Source organism: Carcharhinus amblyrhynchos, chromosome 1 (assembly GCF_965287045.1).
Source record: "Carcharhinus amblyrhynchos chromosome 1, sCarAmb.v2.hapA, whole genome shotgun sequence".
NCBI classification, from domain to species: domain Eukaryota; kingdom Metazoa; phylum Chordata; class Chondrichthyes; order Carcharhiniformes; family Carcharhinidae; genus Carcharhinus; species Carcharhinus amblyrhynchos.
Genome location: NC_137324.1, coordinates 108,683,216 through 108,707,437, shown reverse-complemented (window position 1 = coordinate 108,707,437; position 24,222 = coordinate 108,683,216). Strand labels below are relative to the sequence as shown.

Sequence of the window (24,222 nt, the reverse complement as noted above, 5' to 3'; positions counted from 1 at the left end):
TTTCTTTTTACAAAAGAAGGATTGAGACACCATGCAATGTTAGTTGTTTGAAGAACTGTCTCTAAAAACAAGAAAATAAAACATTTTAGGTAAAAGGTAGAGTCAACATAGTCCCCCTGACTGGTAGTCATTTAACCTCAGGATACCATATCTCAGGCAAGGACCAAGGTTGAGAAGGCGAGGCATTCGCGAACAAAACTACCTTGACTTCGGGCAAAAAATTTGTGAGAAAGGAATCTTTGAAAAGATAAAATCTAATGTCCTTTTCATAAACTACTAGGGACACCTTCAGCAAAAGAGCAGTAGTGAAAAGGGATCTTCCTCTAAATCATGTCAAAGAAAGGTCAGCAGAAAAGTCATTTGAAGGAACAGGTTTTTTAATTTATTTCCCTTCCCCTATCCCATGTTGCAAAGTCTGCCCCTTACTTAAAGCATGTGGCCTTTTGAAAACTGATTGGACAATTGTCAGTGAAAACGTTGATAATTTCTACTTTCATACCATTGGCACCAGAGCAGAAAATGAGTGGTGCAGTGGGTTAGAACACTGGCCTTTCCCTTAACTCACCTGGGTTCAAATCCACCCTACTGTTGATATTAATGATATCTGTTTTACCTGCTGGTCAGTGTATGTTTGGACCCTTGATGCAAAAACTAGGTGGCAAAGTTTATTTAAGGAGTCACTCTACATACAAATGCTGAGGAATACAAACGATGCCCCTAATAATTAAAGCTGACACAGCTACCACAGAAAGTGTTAAATTAAAAGAACAGGCGTTTAGAGTAGCTAAGAGTAGTGGGCGAGAAGAGGATTGGGAGAGGTTTAAATGTCAACAAAGATTGACAAAGAAGTTGATAAAGAAGGGTAGGAGAAACTATGAAGCTGGGCTAGCGCTTAATATAAAAAAGGATAGCAAGAGTTTTTATAAATATATAAAAAGGAAGAGGCTGGCTAGGGTGAACGTTGGTCCCTTAGAGGATGAGAAGGGGGACTTAGTGGTAGGGGATGGGGATATGGCTGAGGTCTTGAATAACTTTTTTGTTTTGGTCTTCACGGAGGAGGACGTGAATAATTTGCCGGATGTTAGAGATGGAAAGGTGGTAGGACTGGAGGGTCTCGATGACATTACTGTTACTAGAGAGGTGGTGCTCGACAGACTGGAGGGGCTGATTGTGGACAAGTCCCCAGGACCGGATGGAATGCATCCGAGGGTCCTGAAAGAAATGGCGGAGGTGATAGTGGATGCCTTGGTGGTTATTTTCCAGATGTCGCTGGATTCCGGGGAAGTGCCGGAAGGTTGGAAAACGGCTAATGTTATGCCGTTGTTTAAGAAGGGTGCCAGGCAAAAGGCGGGGAATTATAGGCCTGTTAGTTTAACGTCTGTTGTAGGTAAAATGTTAGAATCCGTCATCAAGGAGGAAATAGCAAGGCATCTTGAGGGGAACTGCTTGATAGAGCAGACGCAGCATGGTTTCGTTAAAGGGAAGTCGTGTCTGACAAATTTACTGGAGTTCTATGAGGATGTGTCTAGGGCGGTGGATAGAGGAGAGCCGGTGGATGTGGTCTTTCTTGATTTTCAGAAGGCGTTTGACAAGGTACCTCACAAGAGGTTATTGCAGAAGGTCAGGGGGCATGGAGTTGGGGGTAGGGTGTTAGCGTGGATAGAGGACTGGTTGTCAAATAGGAGGCAGAGAGTGGGGGTCAATGGGTGCTATTCGGATTGGCGGATGGTGACTAGTGGAGTGCCCCAGGGGTCGGTGCTGGGGCCTCAGCTATTTACCATTTATATAGATGACCTGGAGGAGGGAACCGAGTGTAGGGTGTCGAAATTTGCTGATGACACCAAAATTGGTGGAAAGGCAAATTGTGCGGAGGGTGGGGAGAATCTACAGAAGGATCTAGATAGGCTGGGCGAATGGGCCAGGAAATGGCAAATGGAATTTAATGTTGGCAAGTGCGAGGTGGTCCACTTTGGTAGGAATAATGGTAGGAAGGATTATTACTTACGTGGAGAAAAACTGCAGCAGGCGACGGTGCAGAGGGACCTCGGGGTCCTTGTGCATGAGTCGCAAAAACCCAGCTTGCAGGTGCAGCAGGTGGTCAGGAAGGCTAATGGGATGCTGGCCTTCATCGCGAGGGGGATTGAATATAAAAGTAGGGAGGTCTTGCTGTGGCTGTACAGGGCATTGGTGAGGCCGCAGCTGGAGTACTGTGTGCAGTTTTGGGCACCGTACTTACGCAAGGATATTTTGGCCTTGGAGGGAGTGCAAAGGAGGTTTACTAGGCTGATGCCGGAGTTGAGGGGGTTGAGCTATGAGGAGAGGCTGAATAAATTAGGCTTGTACTCGTTAGAGTTTAGAAGAATGAGGGGAGATCTCATTGAGACGTATAAGATGATGAATGGGATGGATAGGATAGAGGTGGAGAGACTCTTCCCGCTCAGAAAGGATAGCAGGACTAGGGGGCACAGCCTCAAGATAAAGGGGGGGCGGTTTAGAACAGAGTTGAGGAGGAACTTCTTCACTCAAAGGGTGGTGAATCTCTGGAATTCTCTGCCCGTTGAAGTGGTGGAGGCTACCTCGCTAAATATTTTTAAGACGCGGGTTGATGGGTTTTTGATAAGAGAGGGGATTAAGGGTTATGGGGAGAGGGCGGGAATGTGGAACTGAGCCACAACAGATCAGCCATGATCTTATTGAATGGCGGGGCAGGCTCGAAGGGCTAGTTGGCCTACTCCTGCTCCTATTTCCTATTCCTACCTTCTCTAGTGCTGACTCCAATCTAACCAGTTTTTCCTTCAAGCTTTTCTCTTGTGATTTCAGGGCATCAAGTTCTCCAGCAATTTTGTTTCGTTCTGATACGATACAGGCAAGTTCCTTAGTTAGGCGAACCTTCTCTTCTTTTAGGTAGCATTTCTCCTACAGAACATAAAACAGGTTAAACTTTATTTGGGGGAGAGGGTAGATGGAAGAAGAGACGGGAAATGTAATCATAGATATTGTGTGAAACTTTCCTGTCCCACCTGCCACTGGAATTGTAGCAGGCGGGACACGACCATGCAAAAATCCATTCACTGCGGGCAGGATTTTGTGACCTTGAGGTGAGCGCGACCGGAAAATCTCACCCGTTGTTTCAAAGCCAAACTCACTTCCACATTCTAGACTGACTATTTAATGACAACATTAAGATTTCTAAAACTAGAATAACCAAGATAAGAAAAGATGCATCACATACATTGGATGTAGGTTGGAAGAGCAGCATCTAAACTGCAGTAAAGTGATTCATAGTTCTAGGATTATCTTAAGAAATATAGATGACTATGCTTGCATTTTGGGGCATTTACCCATTTATGAGTGGGAAATCTGAAACATTTAAACACCTTCAGCAGTTTGAAGGAATAAACACTGTGGTTTTCCTAATTGGAATTAAGCAAAATTCTTTGGTGTTGCACGATTTCTGCAAGGGGAGCAATTTAACTGCATTGTTCTAATTTGCTGAGCTGCAAATAGGGCAAATTGAAGTGCTACAGTTCTCTCAGGCAAGCTGCTCAAATTGGACATTCATTCTTGCTATTTACTCCATCAAAATCCTTTATAATTTTGAAGATCTTTATTAAATCTTTCTTAAGCTTTTTTGTACTAAGCACTGTGGACCTCCTACAAAGGAGGACAATTCCAGTTTTTCTGGTGTCTCTGCAAAACTGGTATCTTACTCCTGGAATCACTCCAGTAAATTTCCTTTGCCTGAAAGTAGTTCTCAGAATTGGCCACAGTGCTTCAGTTGAGGCCTAAATCTGTTGCAGGAGAAGGTTCCTTCCTTTCTTTGAATTTCCTGTCTAAAGGTCGTTGACAATTATTCACGGAACCTCGGCTAAGTGCCATAATATTTTTTCCTACTGATAGGGCAAGGAGGCAGGACCCAAGTCTACCTCAGCCACAGGATTGAGACCCATGCAACACACTAGCCATCTAGCCAACTCAACCAACTGGCCTTCAAGAGATCGGCTAACCATAACAGAAAACAGATATGCAAGGGGCATCTCTTGACACTTCTCCACTAACTCCAGATGGGCACAAAACATTTCTGATTCAGCCTGATATGCTAGACATCTCTCCTTTGGTCCCTTTTTTCCACTATAAAGAACCCACTTCAGCAATTCTGGGCATTGGTTAAGATTGCAGTGCTACAATTCACATGGTTGCTGATCACCTGTAAGGAAATGTGGAGATCGAACCAAAAAAAAGCAGTCTTCATATTGGGCTGTTCATGAAGGATGGTTCTTAGCAGCTCTGAATATCACTTAATGGGCAGATGGATGAATCAATGCTAGCCTTGCATGAATGCCAACAAATTGTGTACATTATATAATATTATCACTAACACCTTATTTCCACATTTCGTTTAGTGATCTGACAGGCACTTCTTGGGATTCTAAACAAATCCTGTCACTAAATTGAAGATGAAGCTACGTAGGTGAAGATCTGGGATTAAGCCTTTCCCCCTTATTCCAATTGGAAATTCTAGTCTTCAGTCTCCATTTCAGTATACCACAATTTTATTTTGCACACTGGTGAATAAGTAAACTTTAATCCAATTTGTATTTAGGCAAAATATGAGATAGGACAATATTGATAAATCAGGCACCTGGGCTTAATTTTTTGAACAGAAATAATTTGAAACATTGATATTTTCTTTATTCAAGACATATAAACTAAACATTGAATGTACTTTTGGATGTTTCTAAAAATGGTAAGAAATGTTTCACAATTGGTTTAGCTGAGATATTCTAGAAGTATTTAAAATGTTAATAGCTTGCCAGGTTTTTCATTGTGTACAGTATAATCATTGCAGCTATGTACATGGGAACATCATAGTTAACCTCACTCAGGGCATTTACGGTCATCTGGAAATGCTGAATATTTTCAGAAAAGAATGCGGGTAGGAACCTGAGTGTAGAATTGCAAATATTAAAATGCAATTAAAAATAGAAACAATACCTTCAATTTGAAGAGTATAACAACTCCATTTGAATCAGAACCACTCCTTCTAAGGCTGCTCTGGAAGTTAGCTAAATTTAACCATGTTTGACCTTCTGCCAAAAGCAGCTGGCTGGAAAACTTAAAACTCTCATCATGGTATGCAGCTATATAAAAAAGTTTGTGGGAGAGGAGTGAAACATTTCACCAATAATCTCCATCAGATAACAATTCAATGAATTGGTCAATTTACATCATGCAGGCACTTCATTTAATTCACATCAACATTTTTGTGCAAGGCAAAAATAAAAAGTGAGGGACAGTGGCCTTGAAAAGCGGAATGTGTACAATCTCCTATTGCTTAAATTGAAATAAATTGCAGAGAAACATATACAATAACACATTTGCTATTCCATACAAAGGTGCAAAGTAGCAAAATGAAATTGTCTACAAATCACGAGTAGGAGGTGGAGCTCAGAAGGGAAAGAACGGAAGGGCAAAGAGGAGTTGGATGGAGGGGGAAGGAATGGTGTGAACATAGCTTCTGAAAATTATATTCTCTGGAGTCCCCCTTCTCTATACATGCACTAAAGTGGAGATTACAAATAGCAAAGCATGTCAATTGTTAAAAAGAATTCCAGAGCTCTATGTCCAAATGCAAATTTGGATTTCTTGCTAGTGGTTGATGAATTTCTTTGGCTGCCCCTATCAGCTCTGGCAAGCTCACAAATGCGAGCTCTGCACTGGGCTTTTTCCCAAACTGCAGTTCCAGGAGCAGATCAGTGTCTTCCCACCACATCTGAAAGCATTTCTTGGCCAGCCTCAACCATTTGATGAGGGCAGCAGTGCTAGGATTATTGAAATGATCACTGTGGAGCCTACCATGGAGCAAGCTTTGCATTTTTGACGATTCTGGGTGGAATTCTCCCAAAAGAATTCTAAGGGCCCTATTTTACCATTGTGTTGCATCTTTTTTTGGGCACAAAAACTTGGTAAAATTTGGGCGCACAAATTCTTCTTTACCGAGGTCCAAAAATGGCTGCGATCAGCATCATGCCCGAAACGGGGTGGGTGGGTGGGTGGGTGTGTGTGTGTATGGCAGGAGCAGGGGGGTCCGCTGTCTCTCAGAAAGGGGGCAAGAGGTCACAATCGGTCTGCATTGTGGAGGGATGGGTAGATAAGGGGAACATTATGTTTTGTGGGGGGGGGGGGGGGGGGGGGGGGGTGGTTTGGATGATATCTTTGGGGGCCATCGCTCCAGGGCCACTTTATCTGCTTTTTGCCGCCTGGGAGCAATGTGACAGGGGAGCCATTTTCAAATTTCTTTTTTCCTGCGCTTGCGCAGTTGAAGGCTCCAATCGAAGCAGCAGCATTTTGGGCATGATAAGCCCTGTCCACAGCGTGATGCAGACTCACGAATCTTTTTCAGGCTGAGTGCATACGGGGGCACCTGAGAACAGGTTTACATGTCAGACCTGAATCACACCCACATTCTTCACTTAGAATTAAAAAGGTTAAAATAGGTCCCTAAGTGTTGAATTTGCAGAAAGCGGGAGTAGTTCACGCTTTTTTTTCAGTGGAAGCTCACACTAGAATCTCCCACAATGTGCAATGCAGAGGCTACCAGCATGAATATCATTAAATTTCAGGGGGAGGGGCCTATTCCCAACTGGGAGGCTGAAATCAGTGGGGTTCCAAACATGTGCATTGGCCCCAAATTGTCAGCCTCTCGTTTGCTGGCCAGCTCTATCGCAGTGCCAGGGCACACAGGATGTCACTGCCAGGGTGCCCATGCCCAGGGTGCACCCACTGCCACCTGACCCCTTGGTGGGCTCCAACTGTCCCCTTTTCACTCCAGCGGGTCAGGTCACTGGCTCCCTGAAAGTGAAACACTTTGGCGGGATGGGAGAGGCTAGCAGTCTGGAGAATTCAGTCCCGGGTCCTCTCATAGCATTTAAGTGAAATGTGAAATGTGTAAAATATTATTTAAATGCTATTCCCCATCTCCCTGCCGATTTCAGGCACAGAGTAGACCGGCGCTGGGAGATGCTAGTGGGACGTGAACCCTCACAGGAATCCCGCAAATTGCCCCCTCTAAAACATCAGCAGTAAAACATTGGTACCAGATATCCAAAAGGGTAAATGATGTTTGCAGAGTCTGCAGAAGGATCTAGATAGGCTGGGCGAATGGGCCAGGAAATGGCAAATGGAATTTAATGTTGGCAAGTGTGAGGTGGTCCACTTTGGTAGGAAGAATGGCAGGAAGGACTATTACTTACGGGGCGATAAACTGCAGCAGGCGACGGTGCAGAGGGACCTCGGGGTCCTTGTGCATGAGTCACAAAAACCCAGCTTGCAGGTGCAGCAGGTGGTCAGGAAGGCGAATGGGATGCTGGCCTTCATAGCGAAGGGGATTGAATATAAAAGTAGGGAGGTCTTGCTGCAGCTGTATAGGGCATTGGTGAGGCCGCAACTGGAGTACTGTGTGCATTTTTGGGCGCCGCACCTGCGCAAAGATATTTTGGCCTTGGAGGGAGTGCAGAGGAGGTTTACTAGGCTGATACCGGAGTTGAGGGGGTTGAGCTATGAGGAGAGGCTGAATAAACTGGGCTTGTACTCGTTAGAGTTTAGAAGAATGAGAGGAGATCTCATTGAGACGTATAAGATGATGAATGGGATGGATAGGATAGAGGTGGAAAGACTCTTCCCGCTCAAAAAAGACAATAGGACTAGGGGGCACAGCCTCAAGATAAAAGGGGGGCGGTTTAGAAGGGAGTTGAGGAGGAACTTCTTCACTCAAAGGGTGGTGAATCTCTGGAATTCTCTGCCCGTTGAAGTGGTGGAGGCTGCCTCGCTAAATATTTTTAAGACGCGGGTTGATGGGTTTTTGATAGGAGAGGGGATTTAGGGTTATGGGGAGAGGGCGGGAAAGTGGAACTGAGCAGCGACAGATCAGCCATGATCTTATTGAATGGCGGGGCAGGCTCGAGGGGCTGGATGGCCTACTCCTGCTCCTATTTCTCCTATTTCTTATGTTCTTATGTTCAGTGTGAGTCTGAAATTCAGAATTTAGCATTAACTAGAACACCTGCTTGATGCTGGAGCCAATTTAAATAATAATAGTGAAACCTGGCTAAGAAAGGAAGAATTGGTGCCTACAATCAAATATGTTGTGAACACGTAAAATTTGGAAAACGTTACTAATCTTTGACAGAATTTTATGATACCTATACTTATAACAGTAAGTTGAATAAATGCAGAAGGCTTTTATTCTTTGTATGCAAGGAAAGCTATCAAGAAATATCAGTATTTCATAGTAGAGAAATTAAAATATGGCTAGGAGCACATCTTCACTTAGGAAATGTTAGAAAGTAACACCTGATTAAGATGCAAAGTATTAATGGAAATGTATGCTTTGGAGTGTGCCCTGTGTGCAACAAGCCCCCATTAGATGGTGAGGTATCATTATTAAGCAGAGAGTGACCAAGTGAAGAACAACAATTTGTTTTCAATCATTTGTATATGTTTCTAAGAATAATGAATTACTGCATACCCTCTCAGAGTTCTCTAAAGATTCTTCCAGGAATTGGATCTTACTCTGTAGTGCATCAATCTGTCCACGCTTGGCTGTGATCTGCTTTTGCATTCCCATGGCAACTTTCATTGCTGTAAAGCACACAATTCAACTTTTTGAAGTAAATTAGGGCATGACATTGAGAGGACAGGAAAGGTCTAACTACATAGAGCCAAATCCTTATAGCAAACGGACAAATTTGGGCCATTCTAAATCTGAGGACTGGAAGAGCAGCACAAATTTTCACTGTTATTCAGCAGAGTATTTTTCTTCAATTTCTTCAAAGTATAAAAGAGTTCAATACTTTCAAAAAAAATCAAGCCCTGAATTTTAAAATGGGTTGTCCTGATTTCCTGCCATATCTTTGTTGCAAGATCGTTGGTGCTTTCTTAGAAATAGTATATATGACCCTTTCCAGTCATCTCTCCAAAGGTAACAGCAACCTTCCATCAAAATTATGGCAGGAGGTTACAAAAGCTCACTATTCTCTCTCCATATACATTTAGAGCCATAAATTGCAAATGTATAAATTTGTAATTAGTAAGAAATTAGAAATGCAGATCATGTCAGCCAGTATCTGAAAGGGAAAGTTAGGATATCCTTCATCTGAAACCTTCTAGATTCAAACTGACCATCATCAATTCCAGCATTTTTTGTAATTCACAGTTCCCACTGACTGAATTTTCCCTTCTCACAAATACGTGAGAAGATTGCTGCATTGTTTTCCATCTTATTCACGGAATGTGGGCATTTAATGCCCATCCCTAGTTGCCCTTCAGAAGTTGGTGGTGAGCTGTCCTCTTGAACTGTTGCAGTCCCTGGGATGTAGGTAACCCCACGATGTAGTTAGGGAGGGAATACCAGTACTTTGATCCATTGACACTGATGGAACGGTGATATATTTTCAAGTCAGGATGGTAAGTGACTTGGAGGGGGACATCCAGATAGTGGGGTTCCCAGATATCTGCTGCGCTTGTCCTTCTAGATGGCAGTGGTCATGAGTTGTAGAATATTGCAAGGGTACTAAATAATAAAGGAATGTGGAACACATGCTGGAGCGTGGTCAGAGGATTACCAAATCTCTTTCAGTTACAGTATTACAAATTTCATGGGTTTCACTGGAAGCCAAAGTATTTTGTAAGTTCAGCAATTTCAGGATGTTAAAAATAATTTTGTTTGTTTGGTCAACTGCATGTCCAAAGGAAAATTACTTGAATAATACATGTTATACAGTTACAAAAGGCCCAAATATTTTAATCATATGTAAGTTTTTAAAAAATCTCCACTGTTTGTCCACTCTACAAGTCAACACAATTCTCAAGAGAAAAGCATAGAACAAAGTAGCTTATATATATATAAATATGATAGTATAGTAAATATGGGCTAAAAATTGGTACCATGTGTATCAGCTCCCTCGAGTACTTTCATTGCTTCTCTGGTTTGTTCAAGATCATTTTGCGTTGATTTCAGCTGAGCTTTAAGTTTGCTAGTAGCCCAATCATATTCTTCTGTTTTGCAATTGTAGCTCCTCTGCAAATTATTATACTCCTCTACAATCAACCAATAAAGAGCTAAATCATAAACTCAAACAAATAAATGACATTTGAACTTTAAGCATTCAACAGTCCTTATTTAATATATTTCACAATTAGACAACAATGCACAAAATCAAAGCATCTCAACACATTAACAGACCTCTATAAAACGTACTTCCCATCCCTATGTTTTTTCCCACGTGCTTCATATTTTGTTTCATTATTACAGGTTCCATCAATTCATTAACCAACAGAAGCAAAACAAACAGGACTAAAGTTGCTTAGCGTGTGTGAAGAAAGCTATCATATTCATCTCCTTCCAGCCCAATTTTCTTTGCTGCAGAAAAATTATGAAGAACTGTAACAGGCTTTGCTGTTTCAACTTTAGTTTACCCCAGTATTCCTTGGGTATAAACCAATGGGAGCTGGTAATTTGTCTATTTCTAATCTGAGTAAACATTCAGTGCCACTTTTCATTAAATAATATCCTCCACTCACTGTTGTGTTTTTCTATGGAACTTTCAATATAATATTTTCTCTTGAAAACCGAAGCAATGCATTCCACTATCTGCTATTCCTTCATTCTCCAAAGTTTGCCTACTTATTGGCCTTTATTCTACATATTACTGCAAATATCCCTGTAAAAAACACCCTTTAATGCACTATATTTTGGAATGGTCTCCTACATTCCCTCTCAGCCTTTAGAATTTCCATTTCATAATTTCCTTTATCCTTTATTTGGCTTCAATGTTTATAAATTGCGTTGTGAGCATTAGATATCTCTCTTCAGATTCAAATTTGCGCATGCATCCCTTTTCATTGATGGAATACTAGAAAATACTTGATTTGTATCTTTAGCTCCTGTTCAAATATTTCCCACTCCTGATCACTATTTGCAGATTTCTCCTTCTATTTAATCTGGAAGAAGGTCCTTTATTATATTATACTTTGCTTGTTTGGCGAAGTATAATATAACTAAATAGCAATTTATAATATGCTCTCAAGTAAGACGTCTTGTCTATTCCTCATTTGGAGTCAAAGCATGTGGTTTGACTTTATGCCTATTTAAATATTTCCATACTCCAGGGCACAAATATTAGCTGTAAATTGTTGTTATCCCACCTCCTTTATCCCTCTTTTAAGTTTTATTCAAATGAATACTTAATTTATAGAATAGAATCCCCGTGGTGCAGTAGAAGGCCATTTGGCCCATCAAGCCTGCTCTGATAACAATCCCACCTAGGTCCTATTCCCTTAACCTCACGTATTTACCCTGCTAGTCCACCTGACACTAAAGGGCAATTTAGTACAGCCAATCCAACTAATCCGCATATCTCTGGACTGTGGGAGGAAACCGGAGCATCCAGAGGAAACCCATGCAGACACAGGGAGAATGTGCAAGCTCCACACAGACAGTTACCTGAAGCCAGAATTGAACCCAGGTCCCTGGTACTGTGAGGCAGTATTGCTAACCACTGTGCCACTGTGCTGACACATTAATTAAATTAATGGTACTAACTGATCTATAACCCTAATGAAATTCAAATGGAAAATTGTGACATAATAGTATATTGCATTGATTTTCTATTTTAATCTGTGACTCTTGTTCTCTACTATTATTTCTTCTACTCTATTCATGGATATCCAAACATTTTAGGTTGCACCCCTTTGGATTTTTCTTTTTATTGTCACCTTAATTTTTTGTTGCTATCTTGACCTTTATATCTTTTAATGTTTCTACCTCATTAGCTAAACATCACAAACTCATCCTTCCTTTCCAAGATGCTGACTCTTCCCTCGCACCATTCCTCCCCTACACTCAGAGTGCTAATTCTCAACCAGAGCTCCAATTCAGCCCTTTGAAAGAATCCTACTCTCAGTGCTGTTCGGGTGTGAGGTTCTGGATCCCTAGGCGCTGGAACTGTCCCAGCAGATTGAAAAGTGAACAAGTCTAATTCTGCTATCCACTCAGTGAGGTTTTGGGGGGCGGTGGTTGTTGAAAACAGGGAAACAAGCTAGTTAGGCTGATATCAGAGAAAATGCTGGAATCTATTATTAAGGAAGTCTTAACAATTCAATTCAAAATTTATAGTATGATCAGACAAAGTCAACACAGTTTGATGAAAATGGAATAAGGTTTGACATATTTATTAGTTTTTTGAGGCTGTAACCAGTAGTATAGATAAAGGGGAACCAGCTGCTGCAGTATATGCTTGATTTCCAAAAGATATCCGATAAGGTGATACACAAAGGTTAATGTACAAGATAAGGGCTCATGAAGTTGTGGGTAATTTATTAGCACACAGAGAAATAAAAGAGGCATTCTCAAGTTGGCAGGCTGAGACTCGTGGAATGCCACAACATCAGTGCAGACTGTTCACAATGACTTAGATTGAGAGGCAGAAAGTAATGTATATAAGTTAATAGGTGATGCAAAGCTAGGGCAGAATGTAGTCTATGAGATGGACACAAAGAAGCTACAAAGAGATAGAGACAGGTTAAGTGAATGGGCAACAAGGTAATGGGCAATTAGAATGACTCACATGCATGACTACAAACTCGCATTCTAATCAGTATTCTGTAAACTGAATGTGTGTCGTTATATGTCTTGTTTGTGATCAGAACTCCCCACTCACCTGATGAAGGGGCAGAGTCCAAAAGCTAGTGACATTTGCTACCAAATAAACCTGTTGGACTTTAACCCTGTGTTGTGAGACTTCTTACTGGAGAATCAAGGACAGGGGTACTCTCTCAAGATCAGGCAGGTCATATAGGACTGGGATGAGGAGAAATTTCTTCACCTAACGGATTATGAATCTTTGTAATTCTCTATCCAGAAGGTTGTAGATGTTCCATCATTGAATACATTTACAACTGAGCATGATAGATTTTTGATCACACAGGAAATCGAGGGATATGTGGAGGAAGTGAAAAAGTGAAGTTAAGCCTGAAGATCAGCCATATCTTTTGGAATGGTGACTCTGCTTGAGGGGTGGTATGGTCAACTCATGTTCCTATTTCTTATGTCCTGTCTGTCCATCTCACTCCTGGTCCTGGTAACCCAGAATTGTGGATTTTTACCTCATTTACTATTTCTGTAATCATACATTCACCTCCAGCCATCATGTAGGATACTGTGGGAGGCGAGGGAAGAGATTGCAGAGCCCCTGGCGATGATCTTTGCGTCGTCAATGGAGACGGGAGAGGTTCCAGAGGATTGGAGGATTGCGGATGTAGTTCCTATTTTTAAGAAAGGGAACAGAGATAGCCCGGGAAATTACCGACCGGTGAGTCTGACCTCAGTGGTTGGTAAGCTGATGGAGAGGCTTCTGAGGGACAAGATTTACGAACATTTGGAGAGGTTTGACATGATCAGGAATAGTCAGCATGGATTTGTCAAGGGCAGGTCGTGCCTTACAAGCCTAGTTGAGTTCTTCGATAATGTGACTGAACACATTGACGAAGGAAGTGCCGTGGACGTAGTGTACATGGACTTCAGCAAGGCGTTTGATAAGGTCCCCCATGCAAGACTTCTTGAGAAGGTGAGAGGGCATGGGATCCAAGGGCCTTTGGCCTTGTGGATCCAGAACTGGCTTGCCTGCAGAAGACAGAGAGTGGTTGTGGATGGGGCTTTTTCTGAATGGAGGTCAGTCACCAGCGGAGTGCCTCAAGGATCTGTTCTGGGACCCTTGTTGTTTGTCATTTTCATAAATGACCTGGATGAGGAAGTGGAGGGATGGGTAAGTAAGTTCGCTGATGACACGAAGGTCGGTGGTGTTGTGGATGATCTGGAAGGATGGCAAAAGTTGCAGCAGGACATAGATAGGATGCAGGACTGGGCGGAGAAGTGGCAGATGGACTTCAACGCGGATAAATGTGTTGTCGTCCATTTTGGCAGAACCAACGGGATGAACGAGTACACTATTAAGGGCAGAAGTCTGAGTAGTGTTGAGGAGCAGAAGGATCTTGGGGTCCGGGTCCACAGGACTCTTAAATCGGCCTCGCAGGTGGAGGAGGTGGTCAAGAAGGCGTATGGTGTACTGGCCTTCATTAATCGAGGGATTGAGTTTAGGAGTCGGGAGGTAATGCTGGAACTTTATAAGACCCTTGTCAGGCCTCATTTGGAGTATTGTGCGCAGTTCTGGTCGCCTCACTATAGGAAAGATGTAGAAGCTATTGAAAGGGTGCAGAGGAGATTTACAAGGATGTTGCCTGGACTGGGAGGCATGCCTTATGAAGTTAGGTTGAGGGAGCTGGGACTCTTTTCCCTGGAGAGACGAAGGTTGAGAGGCGACCTGATAGAAGTTTACAAAATGTTGAGAGGAATAGATAGGGTGGACTCTCAGAGGCTATTTCCCCGGTTTGAAATGGTCGCTACGAGAGGACACAGATTTAAGGTGCGGGGAGGGAGGTTCAGAAGTGATGTTAGGGGTAAGTTTTTCACTCAGAGGGTGGTGAGTGAATGGAATCGGCTGCCGTCAGTGGTGGTGGAGGCGAACTCGCTGGGGTCTTTTAAAAGACTTCTGGATGAGTATATGGGGTTTAATGAGATTGAGGGTTATAGATAGGTCTGTAGGTTGGTAGGTGATGTGGTCGGCGCAACTTGTGGGCCGAAGGGCCTGTTTGTGCTGTAGTGTTCTATGTTCTATGTTCTATGTAGCATTGGTAATAAAGTTGAAATTACCTGTAATATTCTGCTTCTTATTTTCTAATTCTTAGAACAAGTTTTTTGCTAATCCTGAATCCTATCCTTGCTCATGTTGATAATGAACTACAGTTTACAGACAATTTACCAACTTCTACATCAGCTCTCTAATGTCCTCTACCCTGAAGGCATCACAACATTCAGGACTCACAATTACTATTACAGAATTGATTGTCTGGCGTCTTTCAACTATTTGCAGCTGCATTCTTGCATTCGACTCTCCCTCTCTGGGCAAACAGGGATTCCTGCAGCTTTTCCTGAGTCAACATCCTTGGAGCATCTATTCATTATTGAAAACTTACCTGGCAACACAGAGTCCCTTTCACCTCATTATACAATCACTCACTTCCAAACCTTCCACTCGTAACACTCAAACAGTAAGATGACTGCTTCATGAAATACGCATCCCCAAAATCTTTCTACTCCCATGTGGGGCAGGATAACTCTTGCTGTCAGTCAGGCTCAATAACTTGAAGACTGAGTGAGTAGGGTACAGTTTTTGCTAACAGATCTGCCCTGAATGGTCAAATCAACTCCCATATCTACCACAGCAACATTTGGCAAACGTAAGCCATTCCTGCTATTTAACCGTTAAAACTTTTGTCTTATTTATGCCGCACAATGTGAGCTATTGAAGGAAATAGTCCTATTACTTTAAGTAATATGATAAAAAATCCAGATGACTAATTCTCCAGAACGGTCATAACTTACTTTAACAAATACACAACAGTTAATATAGTCTGTATGTAGTTATGCTGATGCATGGAACACCACAACGTTCAAGTTCCCCAGCAAGTGATGCACCAACCAGACTTATATCACCATTACTGGGTCAAATTCCTGGAAGTTTCTTCCCAACAGGACTGAGTGTTCCCACACTACACGGGCTGTAGCAGTTCAAGAAGGGAGCTCACCACCATCTTCTCAAAGGTGAATACGCATGGACAATAAAGTGCTAGTCTAGTCAGCAATGCCCATATTTCATGAACAAATAAATTTTTAAAAGTTTATGTTCCATTTACAGCTTTCGTTAACATTGTCAATCATTCACTAATGGAGCTACATTTCAATGAAATGCTGGTGGGGCCACATCAATTGCCTTGCAATCACAAAGATATCAAACTCATATTTATATGAACATGGTGTGTTTGCTTTGAGAAGGGGGTAGTGCTGGGGAAAAAAGAGTTTAAAACATTTCTGGGTAAACAAGGTACAATCAAGATATAAAAGATTGAATTTGCCTTGTTGACACTGTCTTCATACCTTTCAGATCACCCATTTGGTTCTGGATGAGATTTAATTCAGTTGAAAGCACATCCTTTTCCTGTAACAAGTCTCTCAGTTCAGACATTTGCTCAGTTGCAGCATTTACCAGTTTAATCTTCTCCTTTTCCAACTCACAGAGGTGTGCCTTCAGCTCTTGCATTTGTGCATCTTTATGTTCCAAATCATTCTAACAGAAAACAGAATTATTAACATCAAACTGGATTAATGCACAATGACAACCTACACAATTGTACTTGCATCTGGTAGTCCACTATTACAAAAATAGCCTGTTAGCACCAATGGCATTCGATTGATAATTCGCTACTTTGATCAACCTTGTGTCGGAGCAAGTTAATGCTAAACCAAGCAAAATTCTTGAAGTCGATGGAAATGCAAATTTTGTTCACTCAGTTGCCCGGAAGCAAACTATCATAACAATAGCAATAACCACCTGCATGTTTTGCAGATATTTCACAATTGCAATGGTTAGCATAAGGGTGGTCTCAGAACAGAGTGCATTATAAGATCATAAGACATCGGAGCAGAATTAGGCCACTCGGCCCATCAAGTCTGCTTCGCCATTCAATCATGGCTGATATTTTTCTCATCCTCATTCTCCTGCCTTTTCCCCATAACCCCTGATCCCCGTATTAATCAAGAACCTATTTATCTCTGTCTTAAAGCTACTCAATGACCTGCCTCCACCGCCTTCTGCAGCAAAGAGTTCCACAGATTCACTATTCTCTGGCTGAAGAAATTCTTCCTCATCTCTGTCTTAGAGGATCATCCCTTTAGCTCGAGGTCGTGCCCTCTGATTCTAGTTTTTCCTACTAGTGAAAACATCCTCTCCACATCCACTCTATCCAGGCCTCACGGTATCCTGTAAGTTTCAATAAGATCCTCCCCTCATCCTTTTAAACTCCAACGAGTACAGACCCAGAGTCCTCAACCATTCCTTATATGACAAGCTCTTCATTCCAGAGATCATTCTTGTGAACCTCCTCAGGACCCTTTCCAAGGCCAGCACATCCTTCCTTAGATATGGGGCTCAAAACTGCTCAGAATACTCAAAATGGGGTCTGACCAGAGTCTTATATAGCCTCAGAACTACATCCCTGCTCTTGTATACAATGATGTGGAGATGCAAGCATTGGACTGAGGTAAGCACAGTAAGAAGTCTCACAACACCAGGTTAAAGTCCTGGCTGGAGACAATACATACCTCTTTACCCTCTCTCCACTCACATTGTCTGTACCTTTAAGACCTGATTACCTGTAAAGACTTGCATTCCAACTATTATCTTGTAAATTGAATTTGTGTCTGTGTGTGCCCTCTTTGTGAATACAACACTTCACTCACCTGAAGGAGGACTCAAGAAAGCTTCTGCTGCCAAATAAACCTGTTGGACTTCAACCTGGTGTTGTGAGATTTCTTACTTGTACTCTAGCCCTCTCAACATGAATGCTAACATTGCATTTGCCTTCCTAACTGCCAGCTGAACCTGCACGTTAATATTAAGAGAATCTTGAACAAGGACTCCCAAGTCCCTTTGTGTTTCTGATTTCCTAAGCATAGTCTATGCTTCCATTCCTCCTTCCAAAGTGCATAATCTCACACTTTTCCACATTGTATTCCATCTGCCACTTCTTTGCCCACTCTCCTAACCTGTCCAAGTCCTTCTGCAAACCCCAATACTACAATACTTCCTCAATACTACGTGTTCCTCTACATATCTTTGTATCATCTGCAAACTTAGCAACGGTGCCTTCGGTTCCTTCCTCCAAATTGTTAATGTATATTGTGAAAAGTTGTGGTCACTGGAAACAAAGAGCAAACATTTGGTGTGAATAGGAGTCTTTTGATGGCTTAGATGCGGGTATGTACAGTCCAACTGGAATGTAGTTCAGTCTTTAGTTTAACTTCCTGAATTTAACCTGGAACTTCAAAAGCTCTAAAGTATACTGCAAAAAAAAAATCAATATTCAAACAGCAACTGCCCATCAGCAGCAGTTATCTGTCAATGAATTGTGATTGCCTGAATAGATGTTAATTATTATGAGAAGGAAGCTGAATCAGTAATACATGGTGTTGGGTTAAATTGAGACATTTTGTTAGTATTCTAAGAAACAGAGACATGGCACTAAAGCAAATCCTGTGCAGCTGGGAACTACAGGACATTTTGTGTGTTCTGGATGATCACACGTGCATGAAAAAAATCATCAGCTGGAGCAGGTTAAACCTCTGGGACTTGCTAATTGAGCAGCAACTGGAATTTCAGAGCTGCATCCAGAAAGTCGACCAGACAGCACAGGCGGTCTCTGCAGGTGGTCACCCTGTAACTTACAAGTGCACAGACAGAAAGGTATTAGGTGACCTTCTAGCAGATAATGAAGACTAGGCATATAGTACATGGGTCACCCGAGTGCATTCTGTTCTGTAACCTAAAAAGCTAATGTGTCTGGAGGTGGAAGGCACAAGCATAATTCTTAATGGATATTTTGCATCTATCCTTACAAAGAGGTTGATGATGTGGACATTGTAGTTAACAAGGAGGAGATTGAAATATTGGATGGGATATAGACAGAAAGAGAGGAAATATCAAGCAGTTAGCATCTTTGGAAGTAGATAAACCCCCAAACCTGGATGAAATGTTTTCCAAACTGCTAAAAGAAGCAACAGAGAAGATAGCAGAAGTTCTAACAGTTTTCAAATACTCTCTGGCTACAGGCACCATTGCAAATGATTGCGAATGTTGTATTATTATTTAAAAAGGGAGACTGGCTGGTCAGAAAAAACATCGCTCCATCTTGGTCTTCTAAGAGAAAAGTCTTATTCTTAAACTATGTCCCCTAGTCCTAAACTTTCCCACATGAGAAAACATCCTCCCGGTTTCCATCCTTTCAAGCTCCCTTAGAATCTTCAGTACATCAATAAGTTCACCTCTCATTCTTCTAAGCTCCAATAAATATCAGCCCAACCTGGTTGAACGGGTTCATGAGATAAGCCCTTCATCCCACAAATGAGTCAAGTGAACCTTCTCTGAACTGCTTCTAACACAATTATATAATTTTTAAAATAGAAGACAAAACCTATGCAGAGTGCTCTTGATGTGGCCTCACCGAGGCCCTCTACAGCTACTGGAAAAACATCCTTTCTTTTATATTCCTAACCCCTTGCAATAAACACTTACATTACATTTGCCTTCCTAATCACTTGCCCTACCTGCATTCTAACTTTCTGTGATTCACGTATTAGGACACCAGCGGGATGATTCTCCCTTACTGCTGATCTGCTTTTGTAACAAGCGAGACTTGAGCGGAGAGCATTTCACGGGCTTCTCGCTGAGCACTGCAACATCCACAAGTCTCCCAGCGCCAGATTTCCAGCACTGTCAGCTCAGTGTCAGAAAGTGGCATGGACCTGCATAAGTCATGCAGTTGCCAATTTAAAAACAAGTTAAATCCCATTAGTGAGCCCGGGACTAAAGTCTCAGACCTGCAAGTCTCTCCACCTGGAATCCCCCGCCCCACCAGGAGTGGTTCACTCCAGCGGGATTTGATATAGTGCCCCACTTGCTGGGAGCTGGCTGCCCGATCCTGCTGGAATGAAGGGGGGCCACTTCTTTGCCCACTGTCCTAACCTGTCCAAGTCCTTCTGCAAACCCCCTGCTTCCTCAATACCCACGAGGTTGGGTCTAAGGGGGGGGGTGCTCCCTGGGCATTGTCACCTTGGGAGTGCCAGCCTGGGCCTCTGGCACTGCCCATGGGCAAAGTGCCAACATGCAAGGGGCGTCTTGGCACTGCCCACCAACATTGGGCAGTGCCATGGGGATGGGGCCTCTGTGGGGCAATCAATGGGGCTGGGGCTTCCACTGCCACTCTGCATTTGGGCTGAGTGACAGAGGGGGTGTCAGCCTGCAGGGGAGAGGTGGGGCGGTATGCAGTAGGGGAATGGAGGGTGAGAAGGCTAAGCCGAGGCTGGCCCGGGCATGTTTGGGGGCCAGTGATCGACACTCTTGGCGGGGTGGGGGATTCCAGGTGGAGAGACATGCAGGTCTGAGACTTTAGTCCCATGCTCGCTAACGGGATTTAACTTGTTTTTAAATTTGAACCGCATGACTTATGCAGGTCCATGCCACTTTTTGACACTGAGCTGACAGTGCTGGAAATCTGGCGCTGGGAGACTTGAGGATGTCGTGGTGCTCATCGGAGGGGCAGCAATGAGGGGTCGTGGGGCTGGCCAGCAATTGAGCTGGCCAGCAATCGGGAGGCTGGCAGTGTGGGACCATTGACGGATCAGCGCATGTGAAGTGGCCCACTCAGCGCTATGCTACCGGCCTCTCCAGTGGGAATAGCCCACTGGTGTTTGGACTGATTTATGCTAGTGCACTCTGCGGAGCAGAGTGTGGAAGATTCGTTTTCAAACTCATACTGAAAAAACAGTGAGATTTACTCCAGTTTTTATGTGAATTTGACATAGAATCTTTTTTTGCAATAATTGCACCCCCCCCGTCCCCTCCCAAAATCACCATGTAGCACAGAGTTCTGCAAGATCCCAGGACCCCACAGCTAGATATACGATTGCTTCCTTCATTGTTGGGCTGGAAAGATACTGATTAAGGAAGTTTTCTTGTACTCTTACATACATTTAAGGAATTCCTGTCCCTCTATGTCTTTTACAGCATCGCTATCTCAATCTATATTAAGATAATTTAAGACTCCATTATCACTATTCTACAGTTCTTGTATCCTTTTGAAATTTGCCTCAATCTTCTTCCTCCTATTTGGTGGTCTATAATCTGGGGCAGAATTCTATGGTTCCCTGCAGTTGGGTTTGCAGACGGCAGCAAGGCTCAGAAAATTTCACAGGGTGCTTTTCAGATTACCACCCTGTGCCCAACTGGTTCACAATTTTACTGAAAGGCCACTTCCCACCCCCATCAATTTTGAGCCTGGCAGCAGGATTTCTGGAATGGTGGGAAAACCCAGCTGGTTACCCAGTGTGGTCCTTGGGTGGGATAAGTACTTCAAGAGTGCTCTTTCTAAACTGGGGCTGCTATGTCTGCCCTCTGAAGGTGCTCTGACAAGACCCTTTACCAGCCCTGGGCCTCATCTTCCCTCCCCATCAGACCACCCACACTTAACTGATTCTGGCCTAGCTGTTAGTGTACTTCTGGACTAATTCGCAGTATTGATTTTGCAAATATTTCAACATAATTCACAGAGATAAATCTGATCCCAGACTTGGTAAAAAAGTAAGAATTTATTTTACTTTTCCATCCACTTCTAGAGTCTAAGTAGTGTACAGAATTAAAAGGATCAGATGACACAGATACACAACTCACGAAAGGCAGACATACAGTTTAATAAGACCTTTTTAAAAGAAACTAAAAAGCACAGGATAATTTCCAGGGAGATAAGAAGTTATGTTAATTGTATACAGAACCTTGGTTACACGACACTTGGAAATGTTGCATACAGTTCTGCTCTCTGTACAACAGAAAGAACATAGAGACACGGAAGAAAATTCAAAAGGATTTACAAGGAGGTTATACCTATCAGAACACATTGAACAGCTGGGGGTCTTCTATCTGGACAAATAAAAACTGAGGGGTGACTTGATCGATGCTAGATAATTAGAAAGGACGGAAATAGAAAAAGTATTTCCAGTTGAAGAGGGTCCAAAACTAGGTGGCATAAATGTAAATGGTAGAATAGATCTCATAGGAAAGTGAGGAGCATCTTTTTTACATGCAGTGGGATTAAAATATGGAAGTCAATACATGGAATAGTTACAGTGAATAGCACTGATTCATTGAAGAGGAAGTTATACATACACACACACACGAGAGAGAAAAAGGAATAGAAGGTTATGCTGATGAATTTAGACAAAGAAAGGTGGAATTAAACTTGGGTGGTGCATAAACAAGTTGATCGAATGGTCTATTTCTGGTTGTATATTCTTATCTGACCTTTAATTCTTGAATCTTTTGGTTTTGGCAATCCACTTCAGTTTGAAGTTGTTTTCTTTCAAGCTGCAATGCCTCAGATGCACAACTCTGTTGTGATGTCATTTCAGAAATGCTTTCCATTTCCTGCCGCAAAGTCGAAAGCATCTTATTTTTCTCATTCAGCTCCATTTTCACTGCATCATTATCATTCTGCATTTTCTTCAAATGGGTAACAGCTTCTTCAAACTGATCACAAATGGTCTCCTCTGCTATTTTCATCCGATGAATTTTTTGGCATTTCTCTTCAATTTCTTGTTTCAGTTTACTTTTTTCCATGGCTTCATTTTCCAAACATCTTTCCTTTTCTTTTATTGATTCCCTCAAGTGACAGATGGTTATTTCTGTTTTGTCAAGTTGCTGATTCTTCAGGTTGAGCTCTTCACCAGTTTCACAAAGCTGTTCCTTACAGTTCTCATATTGTTTGATTAGGGTCTTGATATTCTCTTGGTCTTCATTCCTTTGCTCCTCGATTGATGCCTTTATTGGTTGAACAAGGAAAAAACATGTTAAAAACTGTCTAAAAGAATGTTTATTTTAAAAGAACCCTATTGAATTTTACTTTACAGTATGGATCATGATCTTTTAGTTAGTTTCTCAACGTATTAAAAAAAAGTCCTTAGAAATTTTGAAGCAAATGTTCTGGCACTACTCATTACTAATATGTTATGTCTTTGCCGACTTAAGTGGTTAAGTTGGAGAGGACGTATTCCAGCATGAAAGAGACTGTTTTTTACTCTCTGGCCACTGGGAATGGTATTCAAAAATCTGTTTGGACTTCCATATCGAGAATTGGTCTTTTGCATGTTCTACTCTCTGCAGTATTTCTACTTTGAGATTTTACACTGACATCCCCACACTTAAAGAATGTCTTGTGGTTAGAGGGAATATTTTCCAACCTGAGTTTTCACCAGAAAAAACCCTTAGGAATAATAGAAATAACAAAAAGTGCTTCAAATGAAAGTACTTCATTTGAACCTATGGCATGTATGATCAAGGACTTCTTATTTAAAGAAATAAAGTACAACACTTTCACAGGAAAGGAATTATATTTAAGCGGCTTGATCCTCTGCCATAGCTTGATTCTGCTGCATGAAATTCTACCTCAATTATGTGACACAAGCTTAAATGATTTTGACCCAACTATCTACAGCTACCTCATCAATGATCTTCCATCTATTATAAAGTCTGAATGGATACACACTAATAATTGCAGAGTTCAGTTCCGTCCATCAGATAATGATACAAACTATGTCTACATACATGCACATTGACTTGGGTAACATTCGGACTTGAATTGAGATTCATGTCACACGAGTGTCAGGCAATGACTATCTCTAAGTACAGTAAAAAGTCTGACAACACCAGGTTTAAGTCCAACCGATTTATTTGATAGTAAACTCACTAGCTTTCGGGTTTGTCCCTTCGTCAGGTGAATGGAGAGTTCTGGTTGGACTTAAACCTGGTGTCAGACCTTTTACTGTGTTTACCCCAGTCCAACGCTGGCATATCCACATCATATCTCTAAGTAGACGGAATCTCTATATTTCTCCCCGACATTCAACAGCATTGCCATTGCTAATTCCCTTCCTATCATCAACATTCTGGCACTTGTCATAGATCAAAACCTTAACTGGAACAGTCACAAAAATAACATGGCTACAAGAGCAGATCAGGGGCTGGGTATTCGACAGCAAATAACTACTTCCTGACTCCCCAAAGCCTACTCACCATCTACAAGACAAGTCAGGAGTATGATGGAATATCCCCTACTTGTCTGCATGAATGCAGCTTCAATAGCACTCATTAAGCTTGACACCATCCAGGAAAAAAATAGTCTGCTTGATCGGCACCCCTTCTACCACCTTAATCATTAATTTCACCATTGGCTCAGCCTGGCAGCAAGGCAAATACTGCATCAAAAGGCTATCCCAATAGCATCTTACAAAATCTTCAGTGCCTAGAAGAACAAGGGCAGCAGAGCAGTTCACCTCAAACGGAAGTGGCATTGAGGAACAATGTGTGCAGCAGGATGTTTCAGTAGTTAGACCCACTTCTACAAGTGGGTCTAACTACAAAGGCTGGCAATGACAATCTCTAAGTAGAGAGAGATGAGTTCGGCCTGGGTTAAGAGTGGGGAGTTTTAAAAAACATTTAATAT

General features: G+C 42.2%; 1 protein-coding gene across 4 annotated transcripts in view; it reads right to left on the bottom strand.

The window, feature by feature from the left end:
- The window catches only part of LOC145344011 (coiled-coil domain-containing protein 158-like), a 134,477-nt gene that overhangs the window by 32,071 nt on the left and 78,184 nt on the right, over positions 1-24,222 (bottom strand). For all 4 annotated transcript variants that reach the window (XR_013886827.1, XM_080190675.1, XM_080190685.1 and 1 more), the window contains 5 exons: positions 22,026-22,541; positions 16,052-16,241; positions 9,946-10,098; positions 8,528-8,640; positions 2,758-2,916 (listed from right to left, as the gene is read on the bottom strand). Coding sequence is in view for 3 of the 4 variants with exons in the window: in XM_080190675.1 (XP_080046801.1) it covers positions 2,758-2,916; positions 8,528-8,640; positions 9,946-10,098; positions 16,052-16,241; positions 22,026-22,541 (1,131 nt within the window). In the remaining variant the exon portion in view is untranslated. The remainder of the gene's footprint in view (positions 1-2,757; positions 2,917-8,527; positions 8,641-9,945; positions 10,099-16,051; positions 16,242-22,025; positions 22,542-24,222) is intronic.